This window comes from Apodemus sylvaticus, chromosome 8, assembly GCF_947179515.1.
Source record: "Apodemus sylvaticus chromosome 8, mApoSyl1.1, whole genome shotgun sequence".
Taxonomy (NCBI): domain Eukaryota; kingdom Metazoa; phylum Chordata; class Mammalia; order Rodentia; family Muridae; genus Apodemus; species Apodemus sylvaticus.
In genome coordinates this window covers 98,165,145-98,183,381 of record NC_067479.1, presented here as the reverse complement: position 1 = coordinate 98,183,381, position 18,237 = coordinate 98,165,145, and the positions used below count along the sequence as shown (strand labels likewise).

At 51.0% G+C, this 18,237-nt stretch overlaps 2 protein-coding genes across 2 annotated transcripts in view; both read right to left on the bottom strand.

Annotated features, from left to right (window-relative positions):
- Positions 1–76: 76 nt before the first annotated feature.
- Positions 77–15,475, bottom strand: LOC127690620 (annexin A8). Its single transcript, XM_052190164.1, has 12 exons — positions 15,342–15,475; positions 11,525–11,615; positions 10,497–10,591; positions 9,275–9,388; positions 8,580–8,670; positions 7,739–7,818; positions 7,237–7,296; positions 6,656–6,749; positions 6,286–6,381; positions 4,637–4,695; positions 3,193–3,315; positions 77–1,349 (listed from the first exon to the last, which is right to left on the bottom strand). The coding sequence occupies exons 1-12, from the start codon at positions 15,360–15,362 to the stop codon at positions 1,290–1,292; spliced, it is 984 nt and encodes a 327-aa protein (XP_052046124.1). The 5' UTR covers positions 15,363–15,475; the 3' UTR covers positions 77–1,289.
- An 839-nt stretch (positions 15,476–16,314) lies between these two features.
- Positions 16,315–18,237, bottom strand: part of LOC127690816 (anthrax toxin receptor-like) — a 34,556-nt gene continuing 32,633 nt past the window's right edge. Inside the window, exon 18 of the mRNA XM_052190322.1 lies at positions 16,315–16,453. Within this exon, the coding sequence (XP_052046282.1) occupies positions 16,315–16,453 (139 nt within the window). The remainder of the gene's footprint in view (positions 16,454–18,237) is intronic.

The window sequence follows — 18,237 nt, the reverse complement described above, 5'->3', positions numbered from 1 at the left end:
CCTCTGGCCTCCCAGTCAGTAAGCACGGTCTGTACCCCAGTTCATACACATCCCAGTGCACACCCCCAGTGTATATGTACCCCAGTGCACACCTCAAGTGCATACCCCAGTGCGCACACACCCCAGTGCACACACCCCCAGTGCACACACCCCCAGTACACACACACCCCAGGGCAACACACCCCAGTGCACACACCCAGTGCATAACCCCCCCCCGTGTGCCCCCAGTGTACACTTCCCAGTGCACACTCCCAGAACACACCCCAATCCACAACCCCATTGCACATCCCCAGTGCATACACACCCACCCAGTGTGCACACCCCCAGTTGACACTTTCCAGTGCACACACCCCCAGTGCATACCCCCCCATGCACATACCCCAGTGCACACACACTCCAGTTGACACATCCCAGCACACACACATACACTCCCTACAAATCCACAGACACTTTTTGAAAGTACAAATGTTTATGATTCTGAAAGCCCAGTGAATATTAAGAAGAGTTCTGTCATGTTCTTCAGGCTTGGTGTCCACAGTCGGAGGATAGCATTCATGCTCAGGGCTGGGTGGCTCCCTAGTCTGCAAGCTTCAACATGGAGGGAATGAACAGCTGATTGAGCCAATGACTGGACAAGCCAGAGTCTCTCAGGCCACAGTGTACTTGGGTCAGGACAGGGATTTATAATCCAACCTAATTCTTGCTATTAGGATGGTGTAAGAATTTTCCCTCACCTAGAGTCTAGCAATTTCTGTTAAGTGGGTGTTACAGACATCGCACTTGGCAGAGCTGGGCGACCCTTTCTCTGTGCTCTCCCACATGCTCACTGGCTGCCTGATAATGACGATTATCAGCTAAGACAACTGCTAGAAATCCATGGTCCTTGGTTTCTCCTCCAAAGACCTTGATTAATAGATGGGTCAGAGCCAAGGCACCTGTGTGACCTGTGCCCGGGAGCTTTTGTGCGGGGGTGGGGGGGGTGGGGTGGGGAAGGAATGACCTGCAGGCCCCTGCAAGCTTCTTCCTGCTCATGTTTCTGTTTGCTCAGAGGTAACGCTAGAGTGGGAGTTATACACATACCTAGAAATGACTCAGGGAAGAGGTGGAAGGGAAACCGAGGCTGGTCGCACCTTCTGGGTCAGAGGCCTTGGATGAGAAGCATCAGAAACAGGGAGACAGAAGACTAAAAGCCAGATGTGGCGCCCCGACCCCTACCCCACCCGTGGTCAGGGCTGAAGCTGCAGAGGCCGTGCTCACACTTCTTGCCCTTGTTTTAGTTTGTGACGTTTTCAGACGTCCGTGCCCACAAGGTTCAGCAGGGCCGTCTTGTAGTAACCGCTGGTGTCGGCCTAGAGGAAGGAGGCACGAGGGAGGTTAGAGGGGGTTGATAGTGTTGGCCTCTCTTGTTTCCATTATGGACAGTTGTGCTCCTCGGATGGGGCTTGTCCCTTCAAGGGTTTCTACACTACAGTTCTGTGTGACGTCATCGCTCTTTCCTCCTCATTTAAGACAATTCTTTTGATTCTCTTTTGAATGCTCTATCCAGCGCAATGGGGGATGGTTGTGGGAAATGAGTCTCAGACACAGATCCGCTCTTAGCCCTCAGACAAGGAAGGCTTGTGGGGGTTTCCTCATGCAGTCAGCTTCTCCAGGCTCCTTCCTCGTGCATCTATCGGGATCCAGGATCCAGAGCCATCCACTTGTTCAACAATAGCCATTACTGCACTTCAGGGAGCAAGGCTTAATGCGAGTCACATCTAGACATAGAGCCTGGGGCAGCCTGGCTCATGAAGGTCTGTCAACACACACAGACTCTCCTTTCACCTCTGAGAGACATGGACTATGAAATGCCATCTGAGATGAGGTGCTCCTTGTGGCTGACCTAGTGGTGGCCCAGGCTGGTTTGTACTTATTCTCCGATCCCCTGACCAACTTGGTTGTGAAATCTAGAACATGACAAATAATTCCAACCTCTCTATCTTACTGCCTGCCTCCCTGATGCCGTGTTGCCTGAAATTTCTTTCTTTTCTTTTCTTTCCTTCTTTTTTTTTTTTTTTTTTTTTTTTGAGACAGGGTTTCTCTGTATATCCCTGGCTGTCCTGGAACTCACTCTGTAGACCAGGCTAGCCTCAAACTCAGAAATCTGCCTGCCTCTGCCTCCCAGAGTGCTGGGATTATAGGCGTGTGCCACCACCACCCGGCTGCCTGACTGCCTGAAATTTCTTAAAGCAGCATTTTAAAAATTATAGTTGTCCCTCAGTGTCCATGGGAGAATGGCTCCAAGACCCCACCGATACTAAACTGAATATGCTCAAGTCCCTGTTAGGAAATGCTGCTGGTCTTGGCTATAACCTTTGGACACCCTCCTATACTTTAAACAATCTTTAGACTGTTTATAATATTTAAGGCAATGCAGATAATATGTAAATTTATGTTACATATAAATATTGTTCAGTGAATAATGATAAGAAAAAAAAGCATGTGTGTGTTCAGTACAGATGCATTTTTTTTCCTGAATGTTTTTGGTCTTTGGTTGTCTGAGTCAGCAAATGCAGAGGTCCATTGTAAACTGTGAGTTAGTTGCCTATTGAATGCAGTCGGCAATCCACCCTGGGGGGAAGAAGTAGCCACTTGACTGAGTAGCTAAGGGATATTCTTTCCATGATTGGACTTCCGGCAATGAGATTGTTAATGAAATGAAATCTGTAGACAGGCTGTCTCAGTCCTAGCAGGGTTCCATCCGATGCACTTAATACCCTGGGTCTTCACTAACTGGAATGAAGGTAGGCAATCCACTGGAGCTTAAAATTCCCCTGCTTGGACTACTTAGATTTAGGATTGAAAGGGAGCCCTGATTTCTATGAAACTACTTTCTCTCCTTGTCCCTTTAGAAATGGTTTCGTTTGCAAGGCGTTGGTATATTCCTAAGGTATATTTCATAGCTCAAATGCAAGGCCACTTTCTGGGACAAGGGCGGCCCTCTGTGGTTCATTGGTCTCCACCTGCTCCCCTGATACACCCACAGTTACACATCTCTCCTTCCTGGTCACTGTGTGTGCTGTATGGTGATTGGTGCAAGTGTGAGCTGCCCACTGAGAAGGAATGGTCACCTGGGGCATCAGTCATGGCATCTCACATCCCAGGGATGTTTGTGTCACAAGCTGGCCGTAAAGCTGGGACCCCGTGCCTTACCATGATCATGCTGCTGAGAGTCTTGCCGTACATCTTCTGAAACTGACCCTTGATAAGATTTAAGTCAATCTCACTCCTGGAAACAATGTTCCTTATCAGCGTGCCATCTCGTGTCCCTGCTCCCTGGATAAGACGGTGACAGTCAGTATCTCATTTCACATTGTCTACCTCTGTGAAGATGGACCAATCTGTGTAGGGATTAATAAAGAACCAGAAGTGCAGGGATGGGCCTCTGGTTCAGTAGGGAACACACTAAAAGGGGGACTTTGGTGACACAGGTTTTTTTTTCAGAATTCTATTCTTTGGTGGTACTAGGATTGAACCCAAGGACATGTGCATGCTAGGCAAGTGCTCTAGAACAGAGCTGTATCCACAGACCATGACAAAGAGGTCCTCTTTCTCCATCTCCTCACTCACTGGCTGTGCCTTTTCTTACTAGGAGCCCAACGCCTCGAGTTGTGGTATGCATTTGAGTTACTGCATCAGACTCTAGGCACAAAACACCCACTGCTCCAGGAAGACTTCTTTGAGCAGTGTCACTGCAGTGTTACTCAAGTGGTTGTTTCATGAGCAGGATCTTCCAACTTTCTCTGTCATCCTTGCCTGGTCTTGAGTCAGTTGGAGCTTCATGACCAAGGAACTAGCACCCTCTCTGCTTCATGGGGCAGATGTGTCCAGAGGGCTTGGGGGTGATGGTATGACTCTCACTTTAGATGGTGCCAGCATCATGTGCTAGAGAAGCTGGGCCCTGACATTAGTCCCTGCGGATAATTTTAAACACCTCTCTGCCAGTTTAGTTCTAGATACCAACAATTGTACTGAGGAGAGCACCTTGGTCATCTATTTCTGAGGCCAGGGCAGCCTTGTAGGCAACAGGAAATCTGAAGTTAGCACCTGATTGTGGGTAGGAAGACTGGCATGTCAAATGAGACAATGTCCCCAGAGTCTGTCCACATAAGAATGCTGGGGTTCCAGTCGTGCCAGCCTAATAGTCTTCAATGAAGAGATATAGTACAGTAAAAAGCACAAGCTGATGGGCCTGAGATTGTGCATGGCTCTCCCACTTAGAAGGGGTGTGACCTTGCACAAGCCTTGGACACACCATGCTTCAGATGGCAATGATGATACGGACCACGCAGAGGTGATGTCAAGGTTCAGTTGAACACACCTGTCAATGCACCTGCTTGAATGTATCTTCAGGGGATGTGACTTCCCTTCCCTAGGCTTAGTTTGCCTTCTCAGAAAGCCAGTTCTACAGACCGTTGAGAGATTAAACCAAGAGAGACCCCAGTGTTCAGATGGCAGGGCCTCTGAGTGCCCCTGTTGTACATGTGACATCACATAGGACTGACAACGGAGGAGATGGGGCCTCTGAGTGCCCCCACTGTACATGTGACATCATATAGGGCTGATTACGGAGGACACAGCAGCGTAGTAGAGTTACCTTCATGGCGTAGTAGAGTCTCTCTGCAAAGTAGCTGTGGACGTTCCGGGTGCATTTCACTGGCAAACAGGAAAACTCTATTAATGGTGGGAGGGAGAGTGTAGGCGGTGTGGCATACACTGCTATTTGTTTATGTGTTCCTGTGGGTGTGAAGGGTCAGTATTGTGTAAGGGTTGGCATGTTTCTTTGTGTGTCACCTAGCTTGCAAATGAAGGCTTTGTGTGAGTGGGGCAAGGAGCGGAGACTGGGGCAGTGCGCGCAGCTCCAAAGCCCAGAATGTCCAGGGAAAAGAGCGAGATGTGAAATGCACTGGGCACCTGTGGGGCTCATCTGAAGTCCCCAAATCTGGTCTGCTAGAGGAAGTCACTAAGCTGTCACCTCCAGGAAGCAGCTCCTTTAAGAATTTGGTTATTCAGCTGTGCATAGGTCTCCACAGAATGGTGACTATGGGTCTCAGAGCACCCAGGGAGTGGAAAGCCCACATCTTGAACTTTCCTGTAACAAAAGAAGCTTAGCTTTGAGGACTAAGGCACCGGGAACCTCTGGTCTGGAGCATAGACCCCAAATTCTCTTCTCCATAGATATATCTTTCATGGGCTGTGGCATCTGCGCCCGGAGATGGTTTTAACCCAAGGCTGCGAGTGTGGGCTTCGTGGGAGGTAGGAATGTGTATAAAGTCTGTCTTGGTTCTTAAGACTTTGTTACTCAACCTTCTGGCACACCTGTGTCAAGAGGGTGATTGAGGCTTTGAGAAGAAAATGACCAGGAACTTCCCACCACAGTAGGGTCCTACATGCCTTTGCTGTATTATTATTTAGGGTCAATGGGTACAATTCTAGGTGACAGCAGAGGGCATGTCTAGCTAGCTCTTGCAACATAGAATAAACTGATAAACTGAATAAACTTTACCACTGTCATCAAAGCTGGCCAGGAATCCTCAGATGTTAATAGCCACTGGAGACATAGGGATAGAGGGAGGAGGCCTTGGCTACTGGCCTCCACACAGAGGCAAGCCTGGGGTAGGGGTTAAGAGCCTGGCCTTGAAGCCCTCATCTCAGCTCCTCTATGTAAGGTGGTATAGGGGCAGTCCTTCTGCCTGGCTCGGGTCTCTGCTCGACCATGACTCTTCCCATATGGTTTCAGCATTAGACCCAAGATGTGCTATAGACAGGTTACTATACATAGATTCAGTTGTCTGCTGAAGGAAAGGTTTTCTATATTCTTCTTGGTTGGGACTCAAATCATATACTATCATTTCTTCAGTTGGCAACTAAGATGGGGGCTTATACCTGGATTAGGCCCAGAAAGGTGACTTTGAGCAGAGCTACAGGAGATGTGGAATGCTCTCTGAGTAGTATCTAGGGATAGGCCTGGGCCCTGGGCCTGGAGTCATTGTGGCAACACTCATGTGTACACAGACATGCATACACAAACACACATGGGGAATTGAATAGACAGCACGAAGAATAGTTCCTGGCAGGCCACCCTGTGTGTTTTGAACTGTTGCTGTCCCAGGGACCTGGGCTGAAGGGTATGGGTTTAGCGCATCGGGAGTGGGGGACACTCTTTGAAGATGGAGATCCAGTCCTTTGCTATCACTTTCCCGGGCTGTGAATGCAAATGTGCGGAGAGCCACGCCCCCTTCTTACCCACAGTGAGCATGGCCTCCTCCAGGGAGCCGTGAGTCTCACTCTTGATGCTATCCTCAATGCTCTTATTGGCAATTTTTTCATATTCCTCGAACACTGTGGAAAGAAGGATCCACATACGGGATACATAGATTATACACAGCACCTGTGTGCAGTCTGAGCACATCTGTGCCTCCCTCTCGGCACAGGGGGAAGAATCAAGGTCTCCGTGGCTCTCTCCCCAAGTCTAAACCACTTAAGGCTACACATCAGCCCTCCACACAAAGGAAGAGGCCATGTGGCTGGCGCAGCCGCCCACCCCTCGGATTCCGGCCAGGCACCCCTCCGATTCCCGCCATGCACCCCTGCGATTCCCTCCTCTGCCCCGCACCTCTCATCAGGTGAGTGGCACTGCGTGTGCACAGGATGGTGATGAACTTCATCTCATCGGTCCCGAGAATCTTCTCACCCGCTGCATGCAGGTCCTAGAATCGGGCGGGACAGGAGGAGGTGGAGCCGAGTAAGAATTCTAGCACCCCAGAGCTGGGGCTGCCCGCCCACTCGAACAGCCCAAGATGGCGGCTCACTGTCTTGAGCTCCTGTTTCTCTAATAGTGTTGGCTTAAGGTTCTCCTCTGTCCTGGGCCATCAGCGACTTTAAAAAATTCTCCTTCCCCCATTATCTCTGGGAGCACATAGTAACAAGCACTCTACCAATAGATATGCAAATGAGCGAGCTCTGGGCTCAGAGAGGTTCCCTTGCTCTGCCTGGGAGCCTTAGTTCCTCCCCCTCCCAGCGTCTTCATTTTTTCTTTTCTTCCACTGAGTTTCCCAGATACCCTACTTTCTTCCTTAGTCACCGCATGGTGTAGGCTGTAGAGTTGGGTCTATATTAAAGAAAGCTCTCCTTAGCAAAAGGGGGGTGGGGGGGGGCCAGAGTTCAGGTGGTAAGGTCAAGGTACAACAGTTTTACCTGTGCATCTTGAAGGGCCAGTCCCGGGTCAACAAAGCCGCTCACATCATCTCTGCTGCCCTAGGATCAGAGAAAAGCACTCTGTAAGGCAGCTCAGGACTCAGGACACTGGGCTGAGGGGACAGTGGGGTGCAGAGGGCAGGTAGGGAAAGACATGATTCTGGTCCACAAGACGTGCAAGCCAGCCATCCTCACCAAGCCTCGCGGTTGGCATTTGTACACTGAGAGTAGATGAGCTATTTCATTGGAATGGTGGCTTCAGTGAGCCTAGCTAGTGAACAGAGCCTGGCGTGAGGCAACTCAAAGGCTGAGGAAAGAGAGGCATGGGGCTCTCAGGGAGGACTCTCCTATCATGCTGAGACACAGACGTGCCCCCAGACCACTGGGTTTTCCCATAGCCCAGCCCTTCCCTCATAGTCATGACCCAAGGGCTGTGCTGGGATGGATCCTGGATCTCTTTGGACCTCTAAGCCACAGAGTCCTGGAGCCCCGGCTGCGTTACCTGCAGGAGACACACCAGAATCCGCTCCAGATGGCCACTCGTGTCTCCTTGGATATCTTCTTCCAGGGTAGATCCGTAGTCTGCAGGAAAACAGACCCAGAGGGAATGGGCAGTGAGTGACCCAGGGCCCGGCAGGGTCCACTTTCCTCCTCCAGACCTGCTTCCCACACGTCTTCCCACAGGAGGACAAGTTCTTGGCACAGAAGGTGTACACAGCATTTAGATGTCCAAATGGCAAACATCTGTCTAGGTAATCATTCAGATGATTGTTGACATAAACGTGCAAGCAAGCTAAGGGAAGACAAAGATCAGGCCAGAGAGCTAGACCAGAGCCTGCAGATTGAGATCATTTTGTTGCCAGGTTGAGCAAAGCCAGAGGCTTTAGAGTCCTTTAGCCAGAAGCACAGCATGGAGGACTGGCTGGCCTTTGCTTGCCTGGCAGGCTATGCACTATATGGGGGAGTTGGCCAGAGGGGCTCCCCTAGTATAATGAAGACCCAGCTGATGACCCTTTCCAGTGTTCTGGGTCAACCCATATACAGCCAACAAGTACTCTCTTGTCCACTGCTGTCTCTGTCCCCAGCACTGCCACAGCATTAAGGGTCGTGAGCTTAGCTGGGCACACACCTCTCTCCCCATGTCTGAGCCATGCTCAATCACTGCTGGGCACAGGATTTGGCAAATGTGGGCACTTGTTGGATTTATCTCAAAAGACCTTCCAAAGGCTCCTTGGGACTCTGGCTGAGTTCCCTTGGGAACTGCCTGACTCCTTTTCCCCATCAGGCTGCCAAAATTTATGCCATTTCTAGGTCTCCACCCCACCATCCTTGTAAGCCCTTACCTTCCTCGTATGCCTTCATTATCTCTCTCAGCTGGTTCTTGGTCCGAGAAGCCAGGATCTCAATGATGACTCCTTCTTTGGTTCCTAAGCCCTGGGGAAGAAACCTCTATGTTCTGGAATGCTCTGCCCCTGTCTCCTGCTCTGCCTGCACTGCCTTCTCAGAAGCTTTGGTCATGGCCTCCTCTGCCCTCTTCTGTTGAAGGTGCAATATTGAGTTCCCACTATAGTGTCTTGGGACAGTTACCTCAGCTCTCCAGTCTTTAGCTGGGTGGTCTCACCTAGGTGGCACAACCTTCCTACCTTTAAGCACACTTATCTGTCAATGAGGAGAATGAAGCAACCCTGCCCTGAAGGTGGCCTTAGAGGTCGCAGCTGTAAAATGCCTGGCACAGATTGCACTGAGCATCCTACCAGTGGAAATGCTTGTGGTTTCTGGGTCTCCAGTACCAGCTAATCTGCCAGTCACAGCAGTGGTGAAGCAAAGGGCGACTGGGGGGCAGTGCTCGGACTGCAGAGACGGGCTTCCGATGCCCTGCCTGCACTCCTCCCAGTCCAACCCTATTCTGAGAAGTACGGATCTGACCCTGCCTTGTGACTGGTCAGCCCCACTGCTGGGTGGCTGTAGGAGCAGCCTGAAGCTCATTAGGTCAGCCGGGGCCCGGGTGGGCATTCAAATGTATGGCAAAGTGGAGTACCTTCATGGCATCGTGCAGCTCCTTGGCCTCGTAAGTGTATGGCGGGTACATGAGGGCCACGATGAGTCTCTCAAATTTGCCGCTCAGCTCTGACTTTAAGGTCTCAGTGAGGTCCTAAGACAGGCACAAAGAAAGACTGGGATGACTTATCTTCTAAGCCCACTGGAGTGCAGGCAGCTGGTGAGGGCTGGCCTGGGGCCTCTTTCCTCCTTCCCACATGGACTCTGTCCTATTGGTGTGGTGACACAGACGTGTGATAGCTCAGCACACAGTCCAAGACTGGGCACGTTCTAAATTCAAGAAAATTGGATTGTAATTGCTTTCAGGACTGCAAGATCTGAGGGTGGCAGCATCAGGCTTAATTTAACATTACATGATTCAGTGAGAAGAGGGAAAGAGTGGATTGGGGAGAGAGGAGAAAGGGAGAGAAGGAAAGACTCCAAGATTCTGTCTCAACCTGTCTTTTCCTAAGGCCACACATGTCTATAAGAAGCCACTATGCCACACCCAGCTGATTTGTACAGGGCTGTCAGACCCGTGGCTTAAGAGCTCTGGAACCTTAGGAAGTTACCCAACCTTTCTGAAGTTGAACATGGAGAATAATGTGTAGCTTGGAGGGAAAGGAAAAGGTGTTACGTAGGTTTCACATGGGAACACAAACTCCATCATTGATGTTTTTCTGTTAAATCTGTGAGCAGAGGGAGAGACTCCAGGCACCCACATGTCTGTGCACAAACTTCTGGCATTCAGGGTGTGCCTCCAAACTCCTGGTTGTGTGCTAAGGGCTGTGAGCAGCCAGAGTGCCCCTAGAGTATCCAGAGGCAGGGGAGGAGCATGCGAGTAATGCTACTGTGAAAAGCAAGTGCCGGTGCTTCAGAAGTATTGTCAGGGGGCAGGGAAGAGGGAGGACAGTTAAGGTAGTGGGACAGACGAAGATGGAGGGAGCTGTGGAGACAAAGATGGAGGGAGCTTGGGATCCTGAGGGATATCCCAGACTGCAGTGAGAGAGAACAGGGAAGAAATGGGGCTAGACCCATGCAAGGCTAAGGCCAGGCCGGGGTTTGGGAGCTATAAATAGGTCTTCCAGAAAAAAAAAAACCAGAACATTCACAGAAACTTGATCGCGGATGATGAATGGGAGTATTGTTTCAATGCAAGGTCCCCTATGCACACATCTCCATCCTGGGAGCAGCTGCCTGTCTTCAGCATCTACCCTGCTTACCTTTCCAAACTGAGCCTTGAAGGACTTGGCAATCTGCTGCCTCTGCACGTTGCTCCTCTTGGTGAGCACGTCAATGATGGCCTGCTCATTGGTTCCTGCAGGGGGTACAGTGTGAGAATCCCCTCTACCTCTGGGGGCATCAGAAAAGACTGCAGAGGGCGTGAGCATCAAATGCCCAATTTCCATGGCGTAAACAAGACACGCAGGTAGCGCATCTCTCTGTTCTTCATCTCCAGCTTACAGAGTGTTGTTGGGTGTGACTCAGGCATGACGTCATAGCATAGCAGCCAAGGGCAGGGAGCTTAGGAGACCGGCTGTGGGCCTTTGAAGCATGCCCAAGGGAGATATCCTAAGTCTTTGCCTTGTGTTGGTCACGTTAGAGGGATATCACAGAAAACTCCAGACCATTGGTTCTGAGAGTCTGCCTTGCAGGTCGTGGACAAGTGAGCTCATCTCCTGGAGCCTGCGTTTGCTCATATTGGAAGTGAGGATAACAGCAAAGTTTTCACAGGAAGCAATGGGTGTGAGGATGCAGTCTAGGCCCCTCTGGGAAGGGCAGCTGTCTTTGACTTTCTGGGCAGAGCCAGCTGAGAGGTGAGATCAAGTCCTAGCATTAACCGGTCCCTTCCCACTCACGATCCTGTGAGGTGCAGAAGCAGTTGGCTGTCTGGTCAGCCAGCACAGGGTAGAGGATAAGCTTCAGGGTCCATGTGACTGCTGATGGCCCTAGCCTCAGCACCACACCTAAACTCCTATCCCATGTCCACAGAGGGCCTGGTGCCAATCCCTCTTCTTCTGATGGATTGGCAAGTGTGTGCCTATGCTGTGAAGCAGAAGGGAACCAGCGAGTCCAGAGTCCTGGCAGCCATTTTACAAGTGACAAATATCAGACTGATGGCCTTTCCTGCCATTGTCACTTGGGACGGAACAGCCACCCACCCACCTCAGAGCCGGTGTGGTGTCGTTAAGTAACGGAGTCACTCAGAGCATGTGAGACCCCGGTGACCAGGCCATGGGTGGTAACTCACCAATTCCCTTCATGGCTTTGTAGAGGGTCTCTGCATCAGGGTCTGGGTTAAAATGTGAACTGCCCTTCACGCTGACACCCTCCTGTTCAACCTGCAAGACAAACAGGCCTGCTCATCATGGAAAATACAAGAAAGGTAGGGGAACCTCCTGCCTTACCATGTAATCCACCCTGTTAGGCTAAAGACTTCCCCTGGGCTCTGAGACCAGATGAAGCCTTGCAACTCCAATGATGCAGCTGGGACTAGAGCTTGTAAAAAGAAACTACCTGTTGTCTGAGAGCAGATAGCACACTGGTCACACACAACTTTGCTTCAGCGCTGGGTACAGCAGGATGGGTGGAAACGAACTTATAAGGAATGGCTTTGTGTCTAGATCTGGACATAGTTTTCTGCTTGTGAGGAAGGCTCTATGCCTATTCTGGTCTTTCCTGTGGTGCAGTGTATTTCAGAGGACCAGGGGACAAGCTGGGTATCTCCAAAGCTCAGGTGGTCTGCAAGAGGATGGGATCATATTGGGCTGAGGGTTAAGTTTAGAAAGAACTGCAGGATGTTCTAAGGATTGTGGGATAAACTTGATAATCAGAGTACACCCAGACCCTTGTCTTACAAACCTCCAGTCCAGGGCACGTGCAAGGGCCATTTATATGTGTGTTCTGCGTAATTTATCAGATGCCTGAGATGCAGGGCCCTTCTGACATGTGTGCTTTAGGGGAAGGGGTGGTAAAGAGTGGAGAGAACTGGGGGTACGATTGAATGAGGGAAACCTGGGTCCTTCAGGTGGAGAGTTTAGTCAAAGCCATTCAGGTCGTTCACCTGTCCACACAACTCTTCCGGTTCACCTGTCCACACAGCTCTTCCGCTGTTCCCCATCCACCCTCCTGCTTTCCAACCCACACATTCGCCCAGATGTTCACCAATTCTCTACCAGGCTACACGGTCCTTACACCCATCTGTCTGGCCTTTCCGTTCATCCCTGCTTCCTTCTTTCCCTCCCCTCTCCACCCTCATTCCTTCCTTTTCTCTTAGTTTCCTTTCCTGAATCTTCCACCTCTCCTTCTCTCCCTACACTGACTGACTGTCTCTCCATCCTTCCACTCAAGCCTCAGGTCAGATCCTGAGAATACACGACAGACAGGTCCCCACCGGCGGCATATCCTGAGGGGTCCTGCTTCTGAGAAAGGAACAAGGAGTCTTTTTGTATCCTTTGGTTGATTTTCACGTATGCAGAAATAGAGCTTCCTGTCTTGTTTTTTGCACCATGTTTTATAACAGGAACTGTTAGAAATAATTCCTGGGGAAAATTTCTCCAGTGAGCCAGATGCTGCTCCACTGTATACACACACACACGCACACGCACATGCACACGCACATGCACACGCACATGCACACGCACATATACACACTCCTTGCTTCTGAGGTCACACACTGCAACTACTAGAAGTCAATGTGAGCATTCTCTGTAAATCACATTAAACAGGCCGCTCAGCTCGCCGCCTTCTCTAGCAGCTGTATTAGGAGCTAATGCTCCATTTTGCAGGCTAGGAGCCTGGGCTCGGTGGCATAGTTCGAAAGCTGGCCCTTCACCCACAGCATGATTCAGAACCTGAGCTCTGTCTTCCTCCCCCACTCTGCAGATGATTCACACTTTTCCAGACACTGGGTTTTATTGGAATGTTTCAGGGCAGAGCGCCTCACCCACAGACATGCGGGTTGGGGTGGGGAGCATTCAAGTTCTCACTTCCTAGTTTCACTGCCTGACCTGAAGAAGTGTCAGAAACCTAGTCGCTGGGGAGTGTCCCTCAGAGCATTCGGGGACCCATATTTGTCAGCAAGTTCCAGGGGTGGCTCAGATACCACCATGTTGTTAAGGTTCTATAGACAGAGAGCAGCATTCTGGGTACCAAAGATGGGCCTGCCTGGAGTGGGGCTTAGGAGGCATCTATCCCAGCCTCTGTATGTCACACGGAAGCCTAGGGCTTCTGATGGAGCTGAGGCCAGTGGGTCAAGACAGACACACTCCCAGGACGCTATGTCTGGAAACCCTGTCGTGGGCATGCAGAACTGCCACACTTCTGTTGGTGCCTTCACTGGCTACCTCCTCAAGAGGGCCACAAAGGGGGGAACGTGGTTTGAAGACAGGCAATCTCTGTCACTCTTCTGACCTCTCCAGTCCTGTACCCAATTCAGCTTTGTACTCGGGGGACATTTGGGCTTCACTGGCGATACAGATGCCTCGCTGCCCTCCTCCCCCAAGAGTCTGCTCTCCCGAGGGGCAGCCATCCCCAGATGACTGAGTACATCCGGGCTCAGGCTGCCCAGGCCTAAACATTTACTTGTGTGGCAGCCGTGGTGCCTGTCAAGTGTACTTGAGGCTCAGTTTCCTCCCTTGTGTGTAAAGCCACTGGTCTTACAGACTTGCTGTGAGATCCTAGTGACAATGGTGAGAGATGCCTATAGGAGTGTCCCCATACAGAAGGTTCCGAGAATACCCACATCATCTTGTCAATCTGATCAGGTCCCCAAGCAGGTGGCCCTTTGCCCTGTTCTACTGAGTGCAGGGCCTAGAGTCAGTATATTTTGGCTGGCACCTGACTTTAGGAACTGCCCAACACTTAAGTCCCTGCTGTGCGCACCTGCGCAAGGCGTATTGCCAGCAGCTGATGGGAAACTCTACACAGTCACTGCTCTGACTGCTTTCCCCGAGGGTCAGGATGAGAGCTCATCTCTTCCTGTCTTCTAGTCTCTCCTATCTGTCCAGAGAACCCTGCCTGGCATCTACACCTACAGCTTCTCTCTGGGTGTTGTCATAGCAACAAAGATTTCCCTGATGCTGGACCAACTTGGGTCTTCTGCCTCTGAGGAGCCTGGGGGCTCCTGCAGAGACTTTGGGCTTTCTCTTATCTAAGCTGTCCAGGGAATCTGAGCAAGCTACCAGGTGTCCCGGAACCTCAGCTTTCCCTCTGAAAGTTCCCAGGCCGGTCTGGGAGAGGTGCACAGCACCTGCGGCTCTGTGCCTGCCACAAGGTGTCTCAGCTGTACGTGGCTTTCGAGAGCTAAGTCCAGCTGCCAACTCTCCCTTCTCCCAGTGTCAAAAACAAACAAACAAACAAACAAAACAAAACCAAAAAACCCCAAAAAACAAACAAAAACAAAAAACCAAACGCTCGGTGCTCTGGGGTCCGAGTCCATTCCCTTTCCCACTCTGAGCTGTTGGTACTGATGGGTTCCTTCAATGGCTACATGCTCACCCAGAGCATTAAAGAGTAAGGTGGCTCCCTGCTGCTCAAAAGTCCTTCAACCCCTCAGCCTGTTGAATATTCAAGTCCCTTGGTGTTCCCTCTGTCCTGGCTCCTTCTCCAGATCTAGATCCAACCTACTCAGAACTTTCAAATGCTCAAACAGAGCGACTCTTCCCCCCAAATCAATGTCCCGGACCCTGGAGAGCCTTTCACATCCTGTTACCTCTGCAAGGAGCAGCCTGCTGGAGGCTTTCCAAGCACAGACTCACACACTGGACACACCCACAGAAGCACTGGAGTGGCTTCCCCACACAAGTCTCCCTCTGGACTCTCGAAACTTTATCTTTTCCTTTGCAGTTAAAAACATTTTTTTTTAATGTTTTTGCATTGTTTTATTTTTAACTGTCTTACTTTTCAAACCTTAACTTTCTTAAGCACGGGCAGTTTCTCCTCCCATTCCCCCCACCCCGAGTTCCCTCACCAGGACTTGGTCTAGCAGGTTCAGCCTTTCCTTTTTCTGCGTCTCCCGCAACCCCAACATGGAGAAGGGACCATCTCCCCAGATCATTTTAACTCACCCAGGCTTTCCACCAGGCCATCTTGTCTGCTGCTTTTCCCAGGGAGATGAAGAAACACTAGTTGTCCTCTACTCAGTGACTGGACTATTCTTCTCCAGGCTAGTGGGTGTGGTTGTGTACACAGGACCAGCCCCACCCAGCACTCCCTCCCTGCCACCTCAGGCTCCACTTGGCTCTGGGTCCCTCCTAAGGCTCCCAGGCCCCACCCAGGCACTGCCTGGGCCTGCCCTGAGGATCACATCACTTGTTGCAAATGTTTGGGCTGTGGCTGTCACATAGCTTGGAAACTCTGAGGTTGCGTTTGAAAGTAAACATGACTGTAGCTTCTTGAGGTTGGCTAGGCCTCAGTCACAGAAAGAAGGAATCCCACACGCAGCCCTTGTGCTTACTACCATCTTTATTCAGTGCAATGAGTTCAGCAAAGGACAGGGAAACAGCCATGTTCCCTGGGGTGCACTGTGTCTAAATCCCTCTCTAACCATCTTGTAACGCTGGACCCTCGGGTCATGGTCACAGTCCTAGGAAGCAGGTATGGGTTCCCTGTGCTAGAGGGAAACATTCCCAAGCACCTACATAATTTGCTTAAATGACAGTTGTTGTGAACAGAGTGACTGTCTACCAACTCTCATGGGGTGAGAGGCTGCTGCCTCCCACAGGGCTAGGTGGGGGAGGGGAAGGGCAGATAGGAGAAGCTAGTTGCCAAGGGGCAGGAGGACTATTCCCAACTAGCTTCCAAGAAGCTCGATTTTGGGAATTTCCTACTCTTCTTCGAATGTCCGTCAGCACAGCTCTTCTTAGCCGACCCCTTAGCTGAGCTAGCTCCTAGCTACCTTTCAGCATGAGGCTGCTGTCTCTGGGAGCACTACCCAGTTCCAGGAAGGCTCCTAAAGCTCTCAGCCCTCATGAAAACATTTCCAGGTGACTTTTAAATCCAAGGAAACCTTGAAGAATGTATCTTTTTCTTTTTGAAGGGTTAGATTTTAATATCCTGGTCTTCAGCCCCAGCCAGTCCTGACAGCCTTGCTTCATCCGGGCCTTCTGTTCTAACTGTGTCATCATCCTCAGGCATCAATTCCATGTCCAGTCCAGTTCTAACTGGTTCATGTAGGGGCCTATAGCACAAGCCCAGAGCAAACTGGCAGCCATCACAACCCATACCAGTGGTAGGACCCTCAAGCCACAGTTGCCTGGGTCCCCAGAACTCCACAGAAGCTCCGTGCCTCACCACCCACAGGCCACCCAGCAAGAAGGAGCCTTAGGCAGCTTCCCAGTCCGTGTCACTCAGGAGATGACCCAATCAATGCCTGATGGCAGAATTTCATTTCAGAACCGGGAGAGGAAAGCTGTCCCATGCGCCTCACAGAGGAACCAAGTGTCCACGGGATCCAGCTCAGACCCTGCTGCGGGGGGCCACTAAGGTCACACAATGGCCTTTTAAAAATGGCTCCATGATGTGAAATGTTCAAAGTTCCCACCCCCGGCTCCAGTATTCTTTGTTCTACAAACAGAGTTGTCATCTCTCTCTTGTGGCATGGGCAGGGATGGATCTGGGCTGGCGAGCAGAGAGGAGGAAGGTAGCCATGCCCTGGGGAGGCAGCTACTTACCAGAGCTGCTGGGAAACTGGAAAGCCATTGAGCTACAGTGCTATGAAATGCCGCAAATGGGAAGAAGGTCCCAGCCGCCTCTGCGCACAGTGATGGTGGGCTCATTCCAGGCCTTTGGAAGCTTGGATTCCCCTGCATTTTTAGGCTGGTGCTTACCCATGCTTGTTTGTACTGAGATGTTTTCATACAGGGACAGACACTGAGGTCCTAGAGCCTGTGATTCTGGAAACAGAAGGGTCCAGCCCAAGTCGGGCAGTACAGGTGACTGAGATAGGTCCCCTCAAAGAGCAGCAATGTTGAGGGCCCTTGGATGGCCCAGGGAAGGTAGCAGCCTCTGTAGGGATTTCTGGGTTCAACCATCCCATCCATATAGCTCCAGTTAAGCTTCATGTCACCGTGTACCCCTGGCATGAGGTAGAACCCCTTTATCTACCAAATGTGTGCCCACATTCTTCCTTCCCTGAGCAATGGAGCCACTCAGGACTTGAGATATTACGTGCACTGGATGGGGTCCTCTTGGAGGAATTCACTGTAGCCTGTATTTCCTCCCATTTAGCTGACCCAGGAGGGTCATACAAACAAGAAAATGAGGGTGGAAGAAATTTGCTTAATCCGGGCGGAGTGCCATGGGGCCTCAGATCCTACTGGATGTGCCTCCGAGATCTCAAAGCTCAGAGTGATGCTTTGGGTTGCATTCCAGACACTGAACTGAGCGCAAGGTTCAGCTGTGCGCCTCTAGCCTGGGACGGAGCACAAATATCCCCGAGCATCAGAGATACCAGGAAAGAGGATTTATTTGAATGGAGGGAAAGAAGTCTGTTTAGCCTGGGACCTGAGGTGCTAGGCTGTTTGGCAGAAAGGATTTCGCACTGCATCACACAGTGTCACAAGAGCTAGTAAAGTGGAAGGGGCCAAAGGAGGCCTTGGCGCGGTGTTTGTGTGCAGATGAAGCCTGATGGGCCAGGACAGTGTGAGGAAAAGAGATGGAGCTTGCGCCCCGCAGCTCATTGTAATTCACACAAACCTTAAACTGAGTGGAGAGAGGCAGGCGTGCACAAACTTGTAGTTTGAAAGGGAGTGGCCTGTTGCAGTTGGAAAAAAAAAACTGAGGAGTTGGGAGGAAATGGGCAGCCAGAGTTTGGAACTGGGTGAGGCTCACAGACTATCAAAGGCTATCTGGGATGCTGGAGCACCACACCAGGGATCCACCCAGCTCTCCTCTCAGGCCCCACCCAACTGGTGGGAAGTGCAGGGTTCTGGCTGGAGGCATGGGACCAGTACTCTCCAGTGA

Coding starts and splice junctions, on each gene's coding strand:
- LOC127690620 (XM_052190164.1), bottom strand. CDS start 15,362: ATGGCCTGGTGGAAAGCCTGG. Junction 11,616..15,341: donor TGGCCTGGTGGAAAGCCTGG/GTGAGTTAAAAT, acceptor TTTGTCTTGCAG/GTTGAACAGGAGGGTGTCAG. Junction 3,316..4,636: donor GACTCTACTACGCCATGAAG/GTAACTCTACTA, acceptor CGTCTTATCCAG/GGAGCAGGGACACGAGATGG.